The sequence below is a fragment of the Enhydra lutris genome, unplaced genomic scaffold, assembly GCF_002288905.1.
Source record: "Enhydra lutris kenyoni isolate GAN:26980312 unplaced genomic scaffold, ASM228890v2 scaffoldscaffold1, whole genome shotgun sequence".
In the NCBI taxonomy this organism is placed as follows: Eukaryota; Metazoa; Chordata; class Mammalia; order Carnivora; family Mustelidae; genus Enhydra; species Enhydra lutris.
Genome location: NW_019154085.1, coordinates 13980454 through 14001699, shown reverse-complemented (window position 1 = coordinate 14001699; position 21246 = coordinate 13980454). Strand labels below are relative to the sequence as shown.

The following is a 21246-nucleotide window of genomic DNA, read 5'->3' as shown; positions in this document are numbered from 1 at the left end:
GGCAGGGCATCTCAGCATGTATGTCCTCCCATTGACCCACTGACCTGCACATTGGAGCCTGTACATGGTGTCAGGGGGCCATGTCCGCAAGAGGCCTCGGAGGTATCTCTTGGCTGAATACCCAGGCTGCATCTGCCGTTGGCCCTGGCTCTCTGGTTGGCTTCGGAAATGGAGGTACGGTTGCCAGGCTCTGTCCTGTTCCCTCTGTGGGGACACCAGTCAGGAAACAGCAGGCTGCTGAGTCCTGAGCCTCCCAGTGATACACTCTGGTTAGCATAATCCTCATCAGTAATCTGGGAGACTCCTGGAAGGTGCCTAAAGGCCCCTGAAACAGATGCCTCAGCCGACAGACGTAAACCAAGAGCCCACAGAGCAAAGCTCTGAAAGGCCCCTGCAGATTTGCAGTTGGAAGGAGAAGGACAAATGAGACATTCCAGACCCTGTCTTGAGACGAAGCATCAGAAAAGAATAAGAGCCTCAAAGAAAACACATTACTTAGTTCAGGCTGTGGAAATCATTTTAGTACCTGAAAAAGTGGTCCTATAGGGCAGTGGGAAAGTCAGCTCAACAAGTCAGCATCGCCGGTCAATGTTTACAGTATGAATAATGGGACAGACAGACTATGTTCATGTTACTGGGAAGCCTGGCACTCTGGAAATATCTGGCTCTGCTGCCTTTCATTGCAGCCCAGGAGAATTTTCTGGGAACCTACCAGCCAAAGTCAGTTCCCCTGCAAGACTCACGGGAAATAAATGGGAATAAGAACATCTTACACTTAGGTGGGCATATATATTCTACAAAGAACTTTCACCTCATTATAATCCTTTAATGTGGGCGAGTTAATACTATAATTACTCGAGTGATGCAGAACTCTCGTAGGATTATCAGTTAAGGACAAGAACTGCAAACACGAGGACTTGGGTTGACATCTCTCCGCCTCCCCCTTGTCTATGGTGGACATCACCAATCAATCATGGCATTCTTGACTGTTGAATAGATTGTGATTTCAGAGTCCTTCTCCTACAGAATTTTAAAAAAAGATTTATTTACTTGAGAGAGAATGTTGGGGGGGGGCAGAGGGAGAGAGAGAATCCCAGGCCGACTAGGTCCTGAGTGTGGATCCTGACACAGGACTTGATTCTCACGACCCTAAGATCCTGACCTGAGCTGAAACCAAGAATTGGACACTGAACCAACTGAGCCACCCAGGCGCTGCATTCTCCTACAGATTTTTAAGAAACTGAGACATTTATATATCATAACATGCACAAAGCTAAAACGGTTAGTTTAATAAAATCTGACAATTGTATACACCTTTGTAGCCACCACACAAAACAAAATATAGCCCAGAAAGTTCCCTCATGCTAGCTCCTGGTCAGTTTCTCCCCACCCATCAGGGAATCACTGATGAGGTCAGTAAACCACAGGCCTGGGTTACTTTGCCATAGCCCGCCAGAATTTACCAAAGAAGAATGGTTAAATTTTAAAAAGTAAAGAAAAAAGGAAAAATACTATGGGAATATAGAACCTGCTTAATGTGGAGAGGAAGGCCCTTAGGTTTTGGGTTCTTGTTCTATGGAGCCAATCTGTGGTTTGCTCCCATTCTGATGTATTCAGGATATCAAAATGCCACAGAAGGACAGCCTACAGCTGTAGCTGAAGAGTGAAGACCACCTGAGACTCTTCTTCAGCTAAAAGGAGGGCTGGGAAGCCAAAGTCCATAGGGCAAAAGAATATCTCTGCTGGGGAGGGAGAAACAGGTACCCAGGATAGATATTCATTCATTCATTCGTTCATTCATTCATACATTCAATTATTCATTCATACAGTGCATCAAACAATATGCCAGGCACTGGAGGAGAAGGGACAAATAAGACAGATGGAGAAGAAAGAATTACAGGGAAGGCAGTGGAAGCAAAGTGACTCAAGTTCTCTCTCTCTCCATTTGTTCATTTGTTAATCAAACAAACATTGGTAATCTTTCCTGAGCAACTTCTAAGTGCTCGGTACTGTGGTAAGTCATGCAATAGGAAGCCATTAGATCAAAGGCCTTTTTTGGGTGACCTGGAGCTTCATTCCCTCCCTGTAAATCTTTGCTTCCAGACTTTTCTCTGAATGCAACAATACCAAGCCTCATCTGAGACGCTGCAGTCCCTACGCAGACGGCATGATGTACTGGTTGATCTGGACAAGAGCCCAGTCGTGGGTATTTCTGCAGTATCAGGCTGGTTCTGCCGCTCTACTGGGCAATGTGCTAGATGGGCAGGGAGTTGCGAAGAAGAGTTAGGAAGTCCTTTGTCCTGGAATTTGGGGTATCTAGACCCATTTTTGCCTGTAGTTTGAAAGCTGATTTTGGTCTGTTAGTTTCCTATTGGTGCTTTGTTTTCTTTAAAAAAAAGATTTTATTTATTTATTTGAGAGCGAGAGTGAGAGCAAAGAGAGAGAGAGAGCACATGCAGGGGAAGGGGCAGTGGGAGAGGGAGAAGCAGGCTCCCCGCTGAGCAGAGACACCCCCCAGCCCCACATTGTGGGGCTTGATCCCAGGACTCTCGGATCATGACCTGAGCCAAAGGCAGACATTTAATCGACTGAGCCACCCAGGTGCCCCAGTTTCCTATTGCTGCTTTGACAAATTACCATATACTTAGTGGCTTTAAACAATAAACATTTATGATCTTGTAGCTCTGGAAGTCAGAAGTTTAAAATGGATCTCACTGGGCTAGCATCAAGGTGTTGACAGGGCTGTTTTCTTTCTGGACACTCTAGAGGATAATCTGTTTCTTGGCATTTTCCAGTCCCTAGAGGCTGCCTGCATTCCTTGATTGTGAACCCCTCGTCCATCTTTAAAACCAGCAAAACTGGGCTAAGTCCTCGTGCTGCTATCTCTCTGGTTCTCCCTTTCAATTCCTTCTAACACTTTTAAGGATCCTTGGGATGCATTAACCTGCCCAGATAATCCAGGATAATCTCTTTTTTAAAAATTAAGATTTATTTATTTAAGAGAGTGTGTGCTGGTGAGCAGGGGGAGGGGCAGAGGGAGAGGGAAGGGGAAGCCAACTTCCCACTGAGCACAGAGCCTGAGGTGGGCTTCAATCCCACGACCCTGAGATCATGATCTGAATTGAATCCAAGAGTCAGAGGCTCAACCAACTGAGCCACCCAGGCACCCCAATAATCTCTTTGTTTCAAGGCCATCTGATTAGTAACCTTAATTCCGTCTGCAACCTTTATTTTCCTTTGCCATTTAACCCAATACATTCCAGGGATTAGGACATAGACATCTTTGGGAGTCATGATTCTGCCTGCCACAGTTTCTCTTAAAATTTTTGTAGTTTTCTGGTTTCTCTTAGTTATTTCTCAAATCATGTCTGTGAAGTTGCTTAATAGATCTCACATGTCATTGGATACACTGATGCACTGAGAGAGAGGCCCAAGGCCTGCTTAGAGCTACCAAGAAGACCAGGGAGGGTTAAACCTATTCAATCATTTCCAAGGTGTAGAATAATATGTTAAGTAGAAAAAAGCAAGATTCAAGAGGGAATGTAAAGTACAATTACAATCTCATAAAAGTATATTTTATACATGTATAATCATGATGGAAAAACTGGAAGAAAATATACTAAAATTCTAATAACAGTGGTAATAGAGTCTTGGGCATAAAGTTACAGTTAGTTTTTTGGGGTTTTTTTTTTTCCTTCCTTTTTTGAAATTAAAAATCCAATAATATGGTTAGATGATATTAATACATGGAAAACATGTTAAAAATTAATTTATTTTATTATACCCATCCTCCTCTCAATTCCTTCTCTAACATTAACCTGGACCTCTAACTACCAGAAGTTTCTATAAAACCTAAAAGGAGACAGAAGGGAGTCGGGAAGGGAGTTTCTGGAACGGGGAAATAAGTGACAGCAGGAGGCTGGCTTCTCAGGCCTGCCTTGGCTTTGCCAATCAATTCCAGCTTTTGGTTTCTTCTGAAATGAGTAATTACTGTGCACAGCGCAGCCTGTTGTCCCCACTCTACCAGAGTGCTTCCTTTAATAAGGGACTTTCTCTGGCCAGCCATGTTGCAGTGCCCGCCAGGCCTCCATATGCGGAGGAGGAGAGAAGACCCCAAGTGCCTTCCCCACCCCCCACACCCGCCCCCACCGTGCACTGGCTGTCATGTCCACCCTGCCCCAGTGCTGGCCAGTGAGGGTTTCCAGAGAATGGAAGGAGCCGCTGCAGGCTGCTCAGCAGATACAGGGTGGCAGGGTGCCAAGCCCAGACAGCCAGCTGCCATCTCACCACAGACGGTGGCCAGCCTTTGCGTGCGGGAGTTGACAGAGGGGTGAAGAGAGAAGTCCAGAAATCCCAAGACCAACAGACAAAACCCTGCACAATCTGAGCCCACCCACTTCTCCAGGTCCATTTCCGGCTAAGAGTCCTACCTGCCTCATTGCCCTGACTTTCTTCCGCTGGTTCTCCCCTCCAGGCCTTCCCTTACCTATGACTGGAAGGTTTCTCTCCACTTATTTGTACCATAAGACTCGGCTCAAATTCTACCTCCTCCAAGATGTAGTCACTTTAATCTGGTCCTTGCACACCCCTGCTGGGTAGAGGTTATAGCCTTTCCCTGTCGCACCCTGACAGCTCATATGTTCGTTCAACAACGATGTGCTGAGCCTCTGATGTAGGTCAGACACTATTCTAGGCACTGACTAGTTAATAACCCCTCAAGATGCTGGCGCATTTGAATCAAAATCCCCAAAATGCCTGTCCTTCCCTGCTGAACACCTGTCTCTGGAACTGCCTGCTTCCATCAGAAGTTCTTCTCTGAGGAGGAACACAGCTGCCTCCTGTTTTGCAGTCAGGCTTGCAGGAGCCAGTGTGCTCTGGCAAAGGCCAAGCTTTCCCACAGAGGCTGACCACCCGTGGTTGCCGCACCTGTGCAGGTCTGACTGGAGCCAGCCGTGGAGATACTAGGGACGTGCTACTGGGGTACGAGTGGGGCTGTAATGGGAACCGAGAGATGCGTACCACTTGCAGCTGTGCCTAGGAAGCCTTCTCCACCCGTAGCCTGACTCTAATCAGTTCTGTGTAAACACTACCACTCTCAGCCAGCCGTTTTCTCTGCAGATTTAATTTCTGGGATTCTGGGCAAATGATACTATCTCTCTTACATATATCTGTGGTGACTATAGGTTCCTGGATATCAAGCCATTAAAAAGAGAATTGGGGTGCCTGGGAAATGCAGTCAGTGAAACATCCGACTCTTGGTTTCTGCTCAGGTCATGATCTCAGGGTTGTGGGATTGGCCCCGCACTGGGGTCCATGCTCAGGGCAGAGTTTGCTTGCGACTCGCTCTCCCTCTCCTTCTGCCCCTCCTGTTCATGCTCTCTTGCTCTCAAATAGATAAGTGATTCTTAAAACAAAAAGAGAGAGAGAGGGAGAGAGAGAATCAGAAAGTGGCCTGAATTTTCAGATAGTCCCATTGTTGCTTGATTCCTGACCACACCATTTAACATCAAAGTGTTGACCAGCCATGTGTCATCAAAGCAAAGATAATAACAATTAGAATTGAAAACAGCAAAAATTAAGCTTCAGTTCTTATAAGAGCTCAGTCTGCCTGGGTTTGATTCCTCGCTCCATTATTTACTAGCTTTGTGACTTTGGGGAAATTACTTGACCCATCTGTGCCTCAGTTAAGAAACTGTCAAATGAGGATGATAAAAGTACATAGCCTACATGCAAAAAAATGAAGTTGGACCATTACCTCACACCATACACAAAAACTAACTCAAAATGGATCAAAGACCTAAGTATAAGAGCTAAAATTATGAAACTTTTAAGAAGAAACATAGGAGAAAAGCTTCATGACACTGGATTTGGAAATAATTTATTGTAAATATGACACCAGAAGAGCAGGCAACAAAAGAAAAAAATGGATAAGTTGGACCTCATAAAAATTTAAAACTCGTGCATCAAAGAATACTGTCAACAGACTGAAAAGGCAATGCACAGAATCGGATAAACTATTTGCAAATCATCTATCTGATAAGGGATTAATATCTAGAATACATAAAGAACTCCTGCAACTCAAAAGCAAACAAAGCAAAATGACCTGATTTTAACAATGGACAAAGGACTTGAATATACAATTCTCTAAAACAGGGATACAAATGGCCAATAAGGACATGAAAAGTCAGCTCAATGGGAAGGAAATGAAAATCAAAACCATGACAAGATACCACTTCACACCCATTAAGATGGCTGTTATTAAAACAGCAACAACAACAACAACAGAAAATAACAAGTGTTAGTGAGGATGTGGAGAAATTGGGACCCTTGTGTATTTCTGGTGGGAATGTGAAATGATGCAGCTGCTTCTATGGAAAACAATATGGCAGCTCCTCAAAAAACGAAAAAGAAAATTACTATATAATTCAGCAATTCCACTTCTGATATGTACTCTAAAGAAATGAAAGCAGAGACATAAACAGATAGATATTTTTTTAAGATTTTTTTTTTAGGATTTTATTTTTAAGAAATCTCTACACCCAACTGAGCCAGCCAGGTGGCCCGAGGAGATAGATATTTGTAGACCCACATGTATAGCGACCTTATTCATAATAGTCAAAGTATGAACACAATCTAAATGTCTATTGACTGATGAATGGATAAACAAAGCTCTATACATAGACTATTATTCAGCTTTAAAAAAAAATTCGGATACACTACACGCTACAACATGAATGAACCTTGAAGATGTTACACTAAGTGAAACAAGCCAGGGACAGAGGGAGAGGAAGAGAATCTTCATCAAACTCATATCTGTGTCTGGCTCTGCCCTTAATGGGGAGTTTGCTGGAGATTCTCTCTCTCCCTCTCCCTCTGTCCCTCCCCTACTTTACCCATGCTCTCTCTCTCTCTCTCTCTCAAATAAATATATCTTTTAAAAAGAACAAATAAAATAAAATCTTTTGGTTCTGGAGATGGATGCTGGTAATCATTGTACAACAATGTGAATGTACTTACAGCCACTGAACTGTATATTTAAAATTAAGTTAAGTGGTAAATTTTATGTTACACACCTTATAAAGTTGTTATATGTTTTATATATATATATATATACTTTTAAATATATTTTTAAATTGTTATAAATTTTACAACACACCTTATAAAGTTGCTGTGAGGATTAAATGAGATAGTAAGTGTAAAGTGCTTATAATGGTCATGGATATAATAGTGTTACATAAGCGTTAGCCATTAGTATAAATGTTCTCTATTTGTTGGTCATACAAGGGACCCAGTGGATGAAGTACATAAAGCCTAGAAAAAGAGAAGTCGACTGGATCGTATACATGGCTAACTAGGAACATATTACCTATAACCCAGGCTGATTTTGATGAAAATCTGATTTGCTTTCCTAGAATTGTAAACGGTTTTAAGGGATGTTTAGGAAGACCCAGATCCCCTTTTAAAAACTGCTCTTAAAGCAAGAGAGGTGCTTCTTTTCTCTGGAGCATGTGGAATCTTCAAAATCAGGCCCTCTAAGCATTAGGAGTCGGGCTTTGGAATCAGTTGTCTGGCTTCTAATCCTAGATCCACCCCTCATATGTGTTATTTTGGCAAGTTAATTAACTTCAAGCCCCAATGTTTCCTCCTACAAACTGGGGGATAAAACTAATACCCAACTCATAAACTTGTACAAATTGAGTGAGGTTATATAGATAAAATGCCTGGCATACACTAAGCACTCAATTAGTGCTAGCTATTACTGGCAGTACCTTTGACCTCATTGCCATGGTTAAACCTTGATTTACTCTTGATCTTTCCTACTTCTGGCTTTCCTAAAGGCTCTACGTACAAGTGGTTAGGAGCGGCTCAAATGGAGGACAGTTGGCAGAAAGAGTATAGTCAGGTCACTCTGTTAACCTTTCGCTGCTTTGGTGCCTACTTGATGCTTTGTTGATAGCCGTCAGCACTGAGCATTTCTTAGGAACACCATCAAACAAGTAGCAGGTTGTCACAAAAGGAACTTCTTCCTCCTGGTCTTTGGCTCAAAATATAACTTATACTGCCTACTTTTCTATATTTTTCTATTTTGTATGATGAACCATTATATTCAGGACAGGAAAATAAATTTTACTCAGAAAACACATTTCTCACAATATTACTTGATAAGATAGTAGCCTGATTGTGCCTTCATGGCTTGGACTTTGGCTGAAAACACCAAATAAAGAGTTAAGAACCTTGAGGCTCAAATATTAGACAGTGTAGAATGTGTAGGGATATATTCAGTGGAGCAAGGTTGATATTACCCTTAAATGTAGCCAGGTTTATAAGGGAGACGGCAATAGCAATGCAACCTTAGTTGAAATCAACTATAGTAATCTGAATTCCATTTATCCCTCACTGGGACAGAGAAATGGGATGCTCTGTGAATTTAATTTTTGAAACAAATTATTTTTAATATGCTATTTATGTTCCATCATTGGACACTTAAAAATATCACCAGATTTACAAAATTCTAAAACTATAAGAATAAGAGGGGCACCTGGGTGGCTCAGTTGGTTAAGTGGTTGACTCTTGGTTGGCTCAGGTCATGATCTCAGGGTCGTGGGATGGAGCCCTGCATCCTGCATGGTCCACAGTGCTCAGCAGGGAATCTTCTCTCCCCTTCCATCTGCCCCTCCCCGTCCCTCTCTAAATAAATAAATAAATAAATAACTCTTTTAAAAAAATTAAAAATACTAAGGCACCTGGCTGGCTCAGTCAATAGAGCATGCAACTCTTAATCTCTGGGTTGTGAGTTCAAGTCCCACAGTATAGAGATTACTTAAGAAAAAACAAAAAACCCCAAAACCCAAAAAGGCTCACACTTTTTTGTAACCAAATAAAACTAAAATATATTTGTAAAAAAGAACAAGACATACTAAAACAATGGGAAAATTATGTCATATTTCTGATGATTTGAGAAGTATTTGAAGATTCTGCCATGTTTCAAGAGAATCAGCATGACTATCATTTCGATACTACCCCCAGATTATGGTTATTTAGGTTTTAGAGCTATTCGAATTCTAAATAATGGGAAGCTGAATGAATTCAAACCCTCAGGAAAAATGGTAACCACTTCGGGAATGTTTTAACAATATTTTCTCCTTCAAAAAAAAAAAAACAAAAAAAACAGCAACATATTGTGTGTATCTACAAGTATGAGAACTCTGATATCTAATCACTTGACTTAGCACTTAACCTTTGCTCGTTAGGAGTTGGGCCATCAAGAAGATTAAAGAGTAAGTATATGTTGAACTATGAAACCCAGATAGATGTACTGCCACACCCATGCCTTTATATCCACGTATGGAACTGGAGATAATGGGAGATGGTTGAAAAATTTAATCGCAGCTCCCTGCGATGAGCTCTAGGACCACAGGTCTGAACGAGCTGGAATTTTTTGCAGGTTTCCTGATTTCATAGGTCAGCCAGAATAGATCCCTCTGTAAGTAGTACTACTCTGTCTGTTAACTATCTCCTCTTCCCTCCTGCCCTGTTTTGGTTCTTTTACTTTGATTGTGGTGTTTTTAACTCCTAAACTATATACTATTTGAACAATGAAATACTGACCCTGAGAAATAGTTGGCGTGGTTATTGGTGGGCTCAATTTACAGCACTTTTCCTATTTCATTTCCCTTCCTGACCTCTCCTGGCTCCCTTAGGGTTAACCCCACTCTCTCTGCCACTGTTTTACTTCCTTCAAAGGGATAGATATTTACTTTTTTAGTAAATCTTTACTTTAAAAATTTTTTATTTTATTTGTTTATTTTTTTAACCAGGAGGAAATCTATTGTAATTACATATATATACACAGGGAATCCATATAAAGATGAGAGGTTCCCTGTAGATTTTTATTTTATTTTTAAAATTCCATGACTTAAAAAAATAATGTTTGGTAAAAAGGTATGTGTAAATAAAAATGACTTTTAAGGGGCACCTGGGTGGCTCAGTGGGTTAAAGCCTCTGCCCTCGGCCCAGGTCATGATCCCAGTGTCCTGGGATCGAGCCCCGCATTGGGCTCTCTGCTCAGCAGGGAGCCTGCTCTCTCTCTGCCTGCCTCTCTGCCTACTTGCGATCTCTGTCTGTCAAATAAATAAATAAAATCTTAAAAAAAAAATGACTTTTAATTCCACCATGTATGGTTGAAAGTTGATGTGTATCCTTCTGCTTCTATAACTAATTTTTGAAAATTGGGATTATGTTAGCAAGGTGTTTTCTGTACTGCCTAGGCTCGAATTCTGGTATGATTATTTACGTGACTGTATAATCTTGGATGAATGACTCAAGCTCTCCATGCTTCAATTTCCTCACCTCTAAATTGGGATAGTTGGGGCGCCTGGGTGGCTCAGTGGGTTAAAGCCTCTGCCTTCGGCTCAGGTCATGATCCCAGGGTCCTGGGATCGAGCCCCTCATTGGGCTCTCTGCTCAGCAGGGAGCCTGCTCTCTCTCTGCCTGCCTCTCTGCCTACTTGTGTTCTCTCTCTCTCTCTCTGTCAAATAAATAAATAAAATCTTTTTAATAAATAAATAAATAAATAAATAAAATGGAATAGTAATAGTACATTCTCAGGACTGATAGGAAGCATACATGAGTTAGCAGGAATGCAGTAAATACTCAAAAAATGTTAATGAACTTCAGTATTTTCATTAGATGAATATTCCTTTATAATCTGCCCTAAGAATATACTGTGGATATTTTATCATGTTATTCATGACTAACACATGACTTTATTCCCCAACCCCAAATTCATTATATGACTATACTATAATTTATATAATCAATGTTTCATTGTTAGACATTTACTCTTTTCAATGTCTTGCATAGTAATAAATAACCTGTAGTAAACATTCCTGTGCATAAATCATCGGGCACATCTCTGATTATTTCCTAAGGCAAATTCCTGAAAGTAGCATGCCGAATCAGAGTATTAGCTCTTCATAGGCTTTTGCCAAAATGCCCTTCAGATAACTCATGTGACTGCGCGCTCCTGATGTATGAGACAGCTCATTTCCCCACAGCCTTCTCAGCACTGGATATTAATGATGTAAAAAGCTTCTTGCCAGTCTGTAGTTTTCCTAATCAGATGGTGGTCTGTAGTTTACAAAGCTCTCCTGAGCTGTTCATTTTCTTTAATCCCCAATCCCTTCAAATTCCTGCCCCTATTTCAACCTACAACGTCCTCTAATCTTACATTTCCGCCCTGTAACTATTCTTTTCTTTCCTTTCTGATTTCTTCACACAGTTTCCCTTCTACCCACCCGGGGGTAGGTGACAGTGTTCTGTTTTGTTCCGGGTGTGGGTTATAAACCTGGTAGGGGGGTACCACGGGAGGACGGGAACTTCCCCTCTTTTCACTGAGCCCAAGTCTAACCCATCCCATCCCCAAATAGACTCTCCTACTTTAGGCGGCCTGAAATAGTCAAGTGTCGGAAAGCTGTGAAAGGTATTCTTACTCTTGACAGTAAGGTAGCCTACACAGCAGGGTCGAACCACGAACGCAGAAACCACTCTTAGTATTTAAACACAGCAAAAATTTAATTCAGGGAATTGGTTGCGTAGATGACTAGAGAGCTCGGAAGCCGGAACGATGGACAGGTGATGCTGAGATGAGTGATCAAAAAGCCAGCACCGTCCCTGGGCTTGAGGGAGGAGCAGGTGGGGGTCCCCAGCAGGAGAAACCTGGTGAGGAGCCACACCGGGCCTGTCTGTGGGGAGCTAGACACAGAGGTGATCACCACCTACAGACAGAATGGAGGGGGAGAAATACCTTGTTTTTTTCTGTCCTCCCTCTCCAGTCTCCTGCCAACGTGCCCACTGGCAAATTCAACTAAAAGCCAGTTGATACAGATATCTGTGGAATTGTGTATAGCCTGTGCTCAACCCCACATTTGTGCAAAGCAAAGTAAAGGTGAGGAACGGATGTGAGGGCAGACAGGCCACGGCCTGGCACGATGACCTCTGGGGGCCCTTCTAAGCCCAAAGACAATAGGGCAAAGGACCAAACATGCCTGTCCTGGGGAAGTAGGCACCCCTGGGCTTGAATTCTGGCTCTGTCACTTACTAGCTCTGAGACATTGGCCACATCGCTTAACTCCTCTGAGCCTCAGTTTTCTCATATGTGGAAGGCGGCAAGAAAAACCGTATGTCACTGAGTCACCGTGAAGATGAAATAATAGCTATAAAATAATAGTAAGCTTTCCATAACAATTGGTTTCCTTTTGCCCAAGAATTCATGATTCTAAGACAAAGGACAATGAGCATTTGGTCACATCATTAAGCTTCTCTGTATTTGGGGGCACCTGGGTGGCTCAGTTGGTTAAGCATCTGCCTTCAGCTCAGGTCATGATCCCAGGGTTCTGAGATCAAGCCCTGCTTCGGGTTCCCTGCTCATCGAGGAATCTGCTTCTCCCTCTCCCTCCGCTGCTCTCTCCCTCTCTTTCTCTCTCTCTGTCAAATAAATAAATAAAATCTTTTAAAAAAACAACAACAAAACTTCTCTGTATTTTGAAAGAAGGAAAGGGGGCACAGGAATCTTTCCTTTTGGAAGCTCTGTCTAGGGAGGGGTAGGTGGTAAGTTGCCCAGTAATGATACTGGGAGATGATGGAAGAAACACTGAAAATACCCTACATGGTCGATTTATTCACTCCACAAACAGTTATGGGTACTCACTATTTTCTGGAACTTAGACATGGTCCCTGCCCTCAAGGAGATGGTAGCAGATGGACAAAGAGATATATTGCAATGCATGATACTATGGGAATGTTTACAGAGGGGAGAGCAATGGGATATCTTTGCCTAGAGAAATGGGAGAAAACTTCAGTGAGGAAATGGTATCTGAGTCGTATTTTGTAGGGTAAGCAGGAGCATAGAAGCAGATGCGAAAGCATACAATCAGAAGAGGGTGCGGAGTGTTTGGGGAACAGTGAGCTGTTCACGCAGGTGGGTTCTTGAGGGGTTCACAGTTAACGTGGTGGTAAGAACAACCGGCAGGTGCGGCTAACTTTGGAAGAGAAAGTCAGCGGGAAGGGCCTGGCCTAAGAAGCTAATGACTTTAGCCTGTGGGGAACGAGAAGCCAGCAGACTTTTAAACTAGGGAGTAATCGGGGCGCCTGGGTGGCTCAGTTGGTTAAACGTCTGCCTTCAGCTCAGGTCATGATCTGGGGGTCCTGGAATGGAGCCGGACATCAGGCTTCCTGCTAAGCAGGGAGTCTGCTTCTCTCTCTGCCCCACCATTACTCTCCCTTCCCAACTCTCTGCTCTCTCTTGTGCTTTCTCTCTCAAATAAATAAATAAAATCTTAAAAACAAAAAACTAGGGGGTAACCCAACATCTGTAACCTAGAATTGTATAAAGCGACGCATCTTCCCAGACTCTCTCATGGCCTCAGCCAAAGGGCTCGTGCATGTCAATGAGGGACTGCGTGGACATCTCATAAGACATTAGAAAGTATGAATCAGAAAAATAAGGGTTTTCCCTTAATAATAAATTCAGAATGGAAAGAATCATTAACTTCTCCTGCAGATGCTGAAGGGCTCAAGGTAAATATTTAAAATGTTCCTCCTCTCCTTTGCACAAAGCCAAAAACATCAGAGGTGTGATGATGATGCTTGTGGCTATGAGGCAGGATTTCAAGGATTCTGATGAAACGTCTGCTGGCCTGGGTCCGTCTGAAGCTGAAAAGGACTTTGTGTTACTCTAACGGAAAGGAAAATACAAGATGGTGGTAGCAACTGCCCCCGATGCTTCCAGAGCCCTTTCCCATACATTATCTTGTTTAAGCCCCGTGACAACTCTGTGAGGCCTAGAGGGCCCAGAGTACAATCCCATCAGAGAGATGAGGAAACGGAGGTCTTAGGGTTTCGTATCTTCCCTGGGGTCTGAGAAGGCATGGCCAAAGCTACAGCTGGATTCCTAGACATTCAGCGCCTTCCCCAAACCCAGGACTGCTCTGCCTACCTGTCTCCTTCCATACGCCAGGATGGCTTTTTTGAGGTCCTGAAGTGTGTGCAGCTCAATACCCGGCCTCTTCCTACGGCCTTTGGGGCGGTGGGGGCCTTTTCTCCTCTTCTCCGGTGTCCATGCTGTTATGGCTAAACCCTCCGAGTAGAGGATCAAGGCCCCCTTCCTGGTACTGAAGGTTTTAGGGAGAAAGAGGCTCCAGGTGTGCTGGTTGGCACCGCCCTCCTCCTGCGGTTTGCTGACCAGGACATAATCTTCTGGGGACTTCCAGTTCAAGTAATCCTGCAGGGGAAAGAAACCACCTCAATCCAAGGCCCCTCGATAGCCACAGCCCTTGTGCAAGGTGTTTGATCTTTTTGCAGTGACTGATTTTCCGTGAGTTGTTTCCATGCTGTCACAGGACACAACCGCTCTTCTGAGCAACGGATTTCGTTCTCCACATCTCAGAATCAGGAGAACCTCAGGCAGGGTTCCGTTTTACCGCCATAGAATTTTTAGCAGAGCCATTCATGCCTGGAGGCTTCAATAGACCAGTTAACATGTATGGTATGCAAGTAAGTAGTCACAATTATCAAGGGCAGCAGATAACTTTGAAATTAGAACTGGACTCGCTGGCAGTTTAACTAGGGGAAAACCGTTCATTCCAAGCATCACTCCACACAGGGAGACTTTCTTTGCATTCCAGATGCCATGTAACATTACCTAATTTGGCTATTTAGGGCCCTATAAAGTAGTTGCATATCTTGTAAGTAAGTAAATGCCATTGGCCACAGAGGTCCTTTGAAACTTTATAGGTCTTTTAATATAGCAAAGGTCAAATATCACGACAAGCTACCATGACAATGGAAGTCTCTGTGTGATCCAAACATTTTCAAAGAACCCCACTGGGTTGCTTATTCCCAGCAGGATTCAATGAAATAAAATTCCAGTACAAGGGAATTTTGCCACCTCTTTAAAACCTTCTAAAATGAGATTTTTTTTAAAAAATTATTTTTATTTTTTCTGCCTATGTCAAGTAATGAGTCTTCTGGGTTGAATTCCAGAAAGTTCAAGGAAGCCATTGAAATGGCACGAACATACACAGTCTTTCAACCGCAGAGCACAACTTCTAAAAACCAAACGGCCATCAACTTGCCCAGGACCCAGGTGGAAATTCTGGTCTTGAACCAAACCGCCTGAATTCTAAACAGTCTGGAATCTCCTTCGGTCTAAAGCAAATGAGGCTGTAAGTGAGTGCTCAAGGGGAAGGAAGAGGGTCCCAGAGGCAACACTGATGTGCAAGCAAACTTCCTTGTTTTCTTGAGTTTAACCAAGGGAAGAGGGAACATCTACCCTCGACCACCCCCCAGCCCCGCCAACCTCACTAACAAACCAAACCAAAACACGCATGGTTCAGCCCCAAATGGAAAAATAGAGAGTTCTCTTCCCACCCCCCAAATATGCCTTTATTCAGCTGTTAAGACTCACCTCTGGTTCAAAATAGACTTCTAGCTTCTGTTTGTTCTGGACCAACTTCCCATGTCCCCGGCTCAGGAGAGAGAGCGTGAACATGTTTCCCTTCTGACCACCCTCCTCAAGGGCAGTTCATCTTGGTTTTGAAGGCTGAAAACTGGTCACACCTCGAGATTTCCTGAGCTCAGCAGTGAGCCCAAGAAGACCACAAACACTGGGCCTTTTATGAAATACATTTTTCCTTCGTACAGCAGCTTCTTAATAACAACCAGCCACACAGTTTAGACAGTGTGTGTCTTTGTCGGGAGAAAAAAATAAACCGCAAACCCAGACTGATCTCAAGCTCTGGATTGTCTCCTCCTCAGGCAACCCCTCTCTCTCTCTTCTTCGCCTGCACCTTTGTTGTCCCTCTGTCCTGTTGCTCTGCTACCGGGCCGTGTGCGTATACTGATCTGGGCCACTGCACCATACTTCTCATTGTGAGCGGAGGTTGTTTCCTGGTTGCTATGGTAGCACAGGGACGTGAAGTCTCTTCAACCAGCGGAGGCAAGGCAGGGACCGCTGAGGGCAGTGTTCACACACTGCGGGGGAGGGAAGGTCAAAGGGACCGGGCTCAGATTTCAAGTCCTGATTGCAGGAGCGGCAGCGATGTTGGGGTATTTTTTTCTGTTACTGTACTCTTCTTACTTTTAGAAGGCTGTCTTCCCCGTTCTCCTGATAGGCTAGCTTTTCACTGTCAACAAGCCATTGATAGACTCGGAGGAGTCGTCTAGGTCACCTAAAGCAACCTGTGACGTTTTCCTTGGCTGAGCTCCAGCATCTTCTCAACTAGACACGAGGCCTTTTTATGGTAGTTGCGACTTTGCATGGGTGAGTGCAGATACTGGGAATCTCCAGATTCTTTTGCAGGTCTGTCTCACTTGGGCAACTCCCAATCTCTTAAGACAGTGGGGGGAAGGGGGCGGGGAGGTGCTTTCCACACTGTCCTGCATGATGCAGAATAATCCCCCTCCGCGTACCAGTAGCACCCACTTTGAGAAACAGGGCTATGGCCTGGGCTGCTTGGTCTCCTTGATGCTGACGCTATGAGGGCAGGACGCAGTAAGAAGTTCTGGAAACCAAAAGACCCTTTTGCTGGTGATCTAGAACCCTGCTTTGATCTAGAAACCATCCTGCCCGGTCATCAGTCTACTGAACTTCCAGGACCACCTTGTGAGAGTGCCCCCTACTGACCTCCAGGAAGAAGTACAACAGGCTACAGGCCCAGTTTCGTTTTAGATCTCCCTCCGTGGGTTTCCGAGGAGGCAGGCTCGTCTCCCGAGGAAGAAATACGGGTCATGCTATTTAATAGATTGGGTTTATCATGGACAATTAGGACATTGAATGCAGAGGTTCAAAATGGAATTTAGTCAAAACCAGTAGGTGCCCTTTCAATACCCATTAGAATGGCTATTGTTCAAAGACAAAACAAAACAAAATACCAAGTGTTGGGAGATGAAGAAATTAGGACCCTTGTGCACTGTTGGTGGGAATGCGAAGTGGTGCAGCCCCCGTGGAAAACAGTATGGCAATTCTTTAAATAATGAATACCATGCGATCCAGGAATCCCACTTCTGGGTTTATAATCCAAAAGAAATGAAAGCAGAGATACAAAGAGATATTGAAATACCCCATGTTTCACCCCGTGAGTATCATTCACAATAGCCAAAATGTGGAAATTAGTCAAGCAACAAAATGTGACATAGTAGTGGAATATTATTCAGCCTTGAAAAGGAAAGAAAAGTCAGATTCATGCTACGATATCGAAGAAACTTGAAGACATTATGCTAAGTGAAATAAACCAGTCACAAAGGGGAAAATATTACAGGATTACAATTATATGAGGTACTTAAAATAGTCAAATTCAGAGACTCAAGGTAGAATGGTGTTCGTCAGGGCAGGTGGAAGAGGGGAAGGGAAAGTTAGTGTTTAATGTTTAATCTTCAGTTTGGGAAGATGAGGAAGTTCTGGAGGTTGGTGGTGATAATTGCACAACAACATGAAAGTACTTAATGTCAATGGATGGTACATTTAAATAATGACTGAAATGATAAATTTCATGTTATACATATTTTACCACAATTAAAATCTTAAAAAAGGAAAAGAAAACAAAAAGCTGAATTTATCACTTTATAATCTGAAGGCCGACTGGTCAGCATTACTGTGGAGTGAGCTCCTCACTGCAGGTGAGAAAAAAATCCTAAAAAATGAGGGTTCCAGAGAGTTTACAGGGCTCTTAAACTATAGTTGCTCCCTCTCTTCCCCTTTCTGCCCCTTTGATATGCAAAAGTGACCCACCACAAAACTTTACTGAGAGAGATACATATTAATTATATATTATTATATATTATATATATTATTAATATTATATTATATATTAATATATTATTAATTATATATAATATATATTATATATAATATATATATAACATACATTAGTATATATCACTATACATGGCCCCTGTCCTCAAGAGGCTCCCAGCAGACCCTAACCACCCACCAATTGAACTGCTGGGTATTTACCCCAAACATGTAAATATATGTGATCTGAAGGGGCACCTGCACCCCAATGTTTATAGCAGCAATGTCCACAATAGCCAAACTACGGAAAGAGCCCAGATGTCCATCAACAGATGAATGGATAAAGAAGATGTGGTATATATATACAAATATACAATGGATTATTATGCACCCATCAAAATCAAATCTTGCCATTTGCAGTGACATGAATGGAACTAGAGGGTATTATGCTAAGTGAAATAAATCAATCTGAGAAAGACAATTTTCATTTGAGCTCACTGATACGAGGAATGTAAGGAACAAGGCAGAGGATCATAGGGGAAGAGAGGAAAAAAATGCAACAAGACAAAATCAGAGAGGGAGATAAACCATAAAGGACCCTTAATCTCAGGAAACAAACTGAGGGTTGCTGGAGGGGAGGGGGGTGCGAGGGATAGGGTGGCTGGATGATGGACATTGTATGTGCTATGGTGAACGTTGTGAAATGTGTAAGACTGATGAATCACAGACCTGTACCCCTGAAGCAAATAATACATTATACGTTAATAATAAACAATAATAATAATAAAACTAAAAAAAAAAGAAGAAGGAACAGCAGCTCCCAGCAGGGTAGAGAAGACAGGCATATATGAAGCAGCACCTGAGAGGATGTGACAGATATGACAATGGAAGTGGAGATAAGTAGGTACTCCAGGACAAGAGGTGGGTGGGTGTTGTGTGGTGGTGGGCCTTGTAGAGGGCTACGAAGAGGAGCGATATTAAAGGTGGGCTTTGATGAACAGCAGTGTATGGCAAGGAGGGAAGATGAAAGAGAATATTGCAGGAGGTGTGGACAGGAAATTTTGAGATCTTTGGAGATGGGGAACATCTTTGGTGTAGCCAAAGCCACAGGTCGTGTGGGGAGAGATGCCACTGGAGAACCAGGCCAGTGGGCCAAGGCCATGAAGGCCACACGTGCCCTACCAAGGCGCTTTGGACTTTATTCTTCAGGTTTCTTTGTTTGTTCTTTTATTTTATGAGATGCGGGAGTGGGAGAGGGACAGAAAGAATAGATGTAAGGGATTTTGAGGTAAAGCCAGTAAAACGTAGAAATTATTAGATTCAGAATTAGATTGCTTAGACATTTTTAGTAGTATCATTTCAAACATTTTGGTCATGAAAACGCAGGTAATTTCCTAACCTTCGTGTTTTTGTAGATCTTCAGACTTGAAAAGGACATTAGTGGTCACTTTGTTTCTGTATTTGTTTTCCTCAGAGTGGTTCACAGGTTCATAATGAGATTTATTTTGAATTTCAAAGGAAGAAACAGCCCCGATCCATTACTGAAAATTAAATTACATGGACTATATCATAAAACATAGTAGTTCTGAGTAGCTTGTATGACATTAGTTCGACTTGTTCTGTAATAAAAGACTGTGTAAAGTACACAGTGTTTGTAGTCTCAAACACTGCTTTACTTAGCCACTTCTGTGCTGTGTTTGCAGTGGGTAGTAAAACATGGTTCTTTTTACAATAGGTTTGAGTGGGTGAATTCTAGTAGAATTGATTTCTTTTTTTTTCTTTTTTTTAAATTTATTTTACTTCTTAATATTTACTTAAAAAATTTTTTTAAAGATTTTATTTATTTATTTGACAGACAGAGATCACAGGTAGGCAGAGAGGCAGTCAGAGAGTGGGGGGGAAGCAGGCTCCCCGCTGAGCAGAGAGCCCAATGCGGGGCTCGATCCCAGGACCCTGGGATCATGACCCGAGCCGAAAGCAGAAGCTTTAACCCACTGAGCCACCCAGGCATCCCCTTTTTTTCTTTTTAAATGTTAAATTTTAATTTAAAATTTTCCAGTATCATTGACAGATAATTGACATACTTCACTCAGGTAGGTTTTTAAAGCTGGCAGGGTGATGGGATTCCATCTGGGTTTTAGAAAGGTAACTTAGAGAACAGTAGAAAGGTTGGATAGAATGCAGTCAAATGCTCTACCACTGAGCTATACCCCCAGGTTGGATAGAATGAAGGACTTTCAGGACCTTGCAGCCCAGGCCAACCTTCTCTTGGATTTGAATGAATTAATCAAATCATCAGAAATAATCACCCGCTTAATTGGTCTTTGACTGGGACATAAAGGAGGAAACTCCATTCCAGTTGCAAGAAAATACAGATGTCGCTGTTTTGCGAATGCCATTGCCCGGGGAAGAGAGTAAGGAGCACAAGAAGGAAGCGACTGAGCGACCGAGACCCGAGTAAGAACCACTACTGTCAGCCGAGGAATGACTCCAGGTTTCTCCAGTGGAAATTCTTCCTCCGAGCTCACCTGACTTAGAAACCTGAAGTCACCCCTACGCAGTAAACTCCAGGAAATGACCTCGCTGAGTCCAGGTCGAGTGAACAAAATACCCAGGGGCCCATCCAGCTCTCCCCACACCGTGGCAAGGCTCCCAGGCCTGTGTGAGGCTGTAACCAGTGAGCAGCCAGACCACAGCCCAGAGCAGGCCCATTCCTATACTGTCGTGTTTACATCCGTGCTGTTTAATATGGACAATGAACAGATGTACCGATCAATTAATAGACATTTAAAAGCATTTACTCAGACCCCACAGCAGTTTATGGAAAGTGCATTTAGAAAGCAATCGAGGTTATTGCTATTCTAAAGTGCTTGGGGATCCCAGATGAAAGGCCCTTGTAACTGGAAAGTATTTATAACTCAAGAAGAAACCCTCCACACCCATGTTCTATAACACCAACACCATCTCCTGGCGTGCCTACCTGTCAGCCCATGCCGCATGTCTGTCTAAATTACACTGTAAGTTCTGTAGGGTGGAAACCTTGTTTTTATGGTTTGTAAAGCATCATGAATAACCATGGCACTCTGTAAATAAATAGAAAGTACATGAAACAAAGAAGGGAGATGTTATTCCATGGCCGTGTCCCCACAGCATCCAGGAATTTGTCCCTTGCTCCAAAGTGCTGGGGGTAAATGGATGCTCTTCTGGGAAAGTGGCCTGTTGGAAAGTGTCAGCATCCTTATCCCCCTTTAAAAGGCAGTATGGGGACCCCTGGGTGGCGCAGTCCGTGAAGCAGTTGACTCTTGATTTGTCCCTTGCTCCAAAGTGCTGGGGGTAAATGGATGCTCTTCTGGGAAAGTGGCCTGTTGGAAAGTGTCAGCATCCTTATCCCCCTTTAAAAGGCAGTATGGGGACCCCTGGGTGGCGCAGTCCGTGAAGCAGTTGACTCTTGATTT

At 43.0% G+C, this 21246-nt stretch overlaps 1 protein-coding gene across 1 annotated transcript in view; it reads right to left on the bottom strand.

Moving 5' to 3' along the window:
- The window catches only part of LOC111149589 (KIAA2012 ortholog), a 103390-nt gene extending 87794 nt beyond the window's left edge, over nt 1-15596 (bottom strand). The window contains exons 1-3 of the mRNA XM_022506758.1: nt 15467-15596; nt 13997-14281; nt 45-204 (exon numbers count right to left, since the gene is read on the bottom strand). Coding sequence (XP_022362466.1) covers nt 45-204; nt 13997-14281; nt 15467-15550 — 529 coding nt within the window. The 5' untranslated portion in view covers nt 15551-15596. The remainder of the gene's footprint in view (nt 1-44; nt 205-13996; nt 14282-15466) is intronic.
- Nucleotides 15597-21246: the final 5650 nt, after the last annotated feature.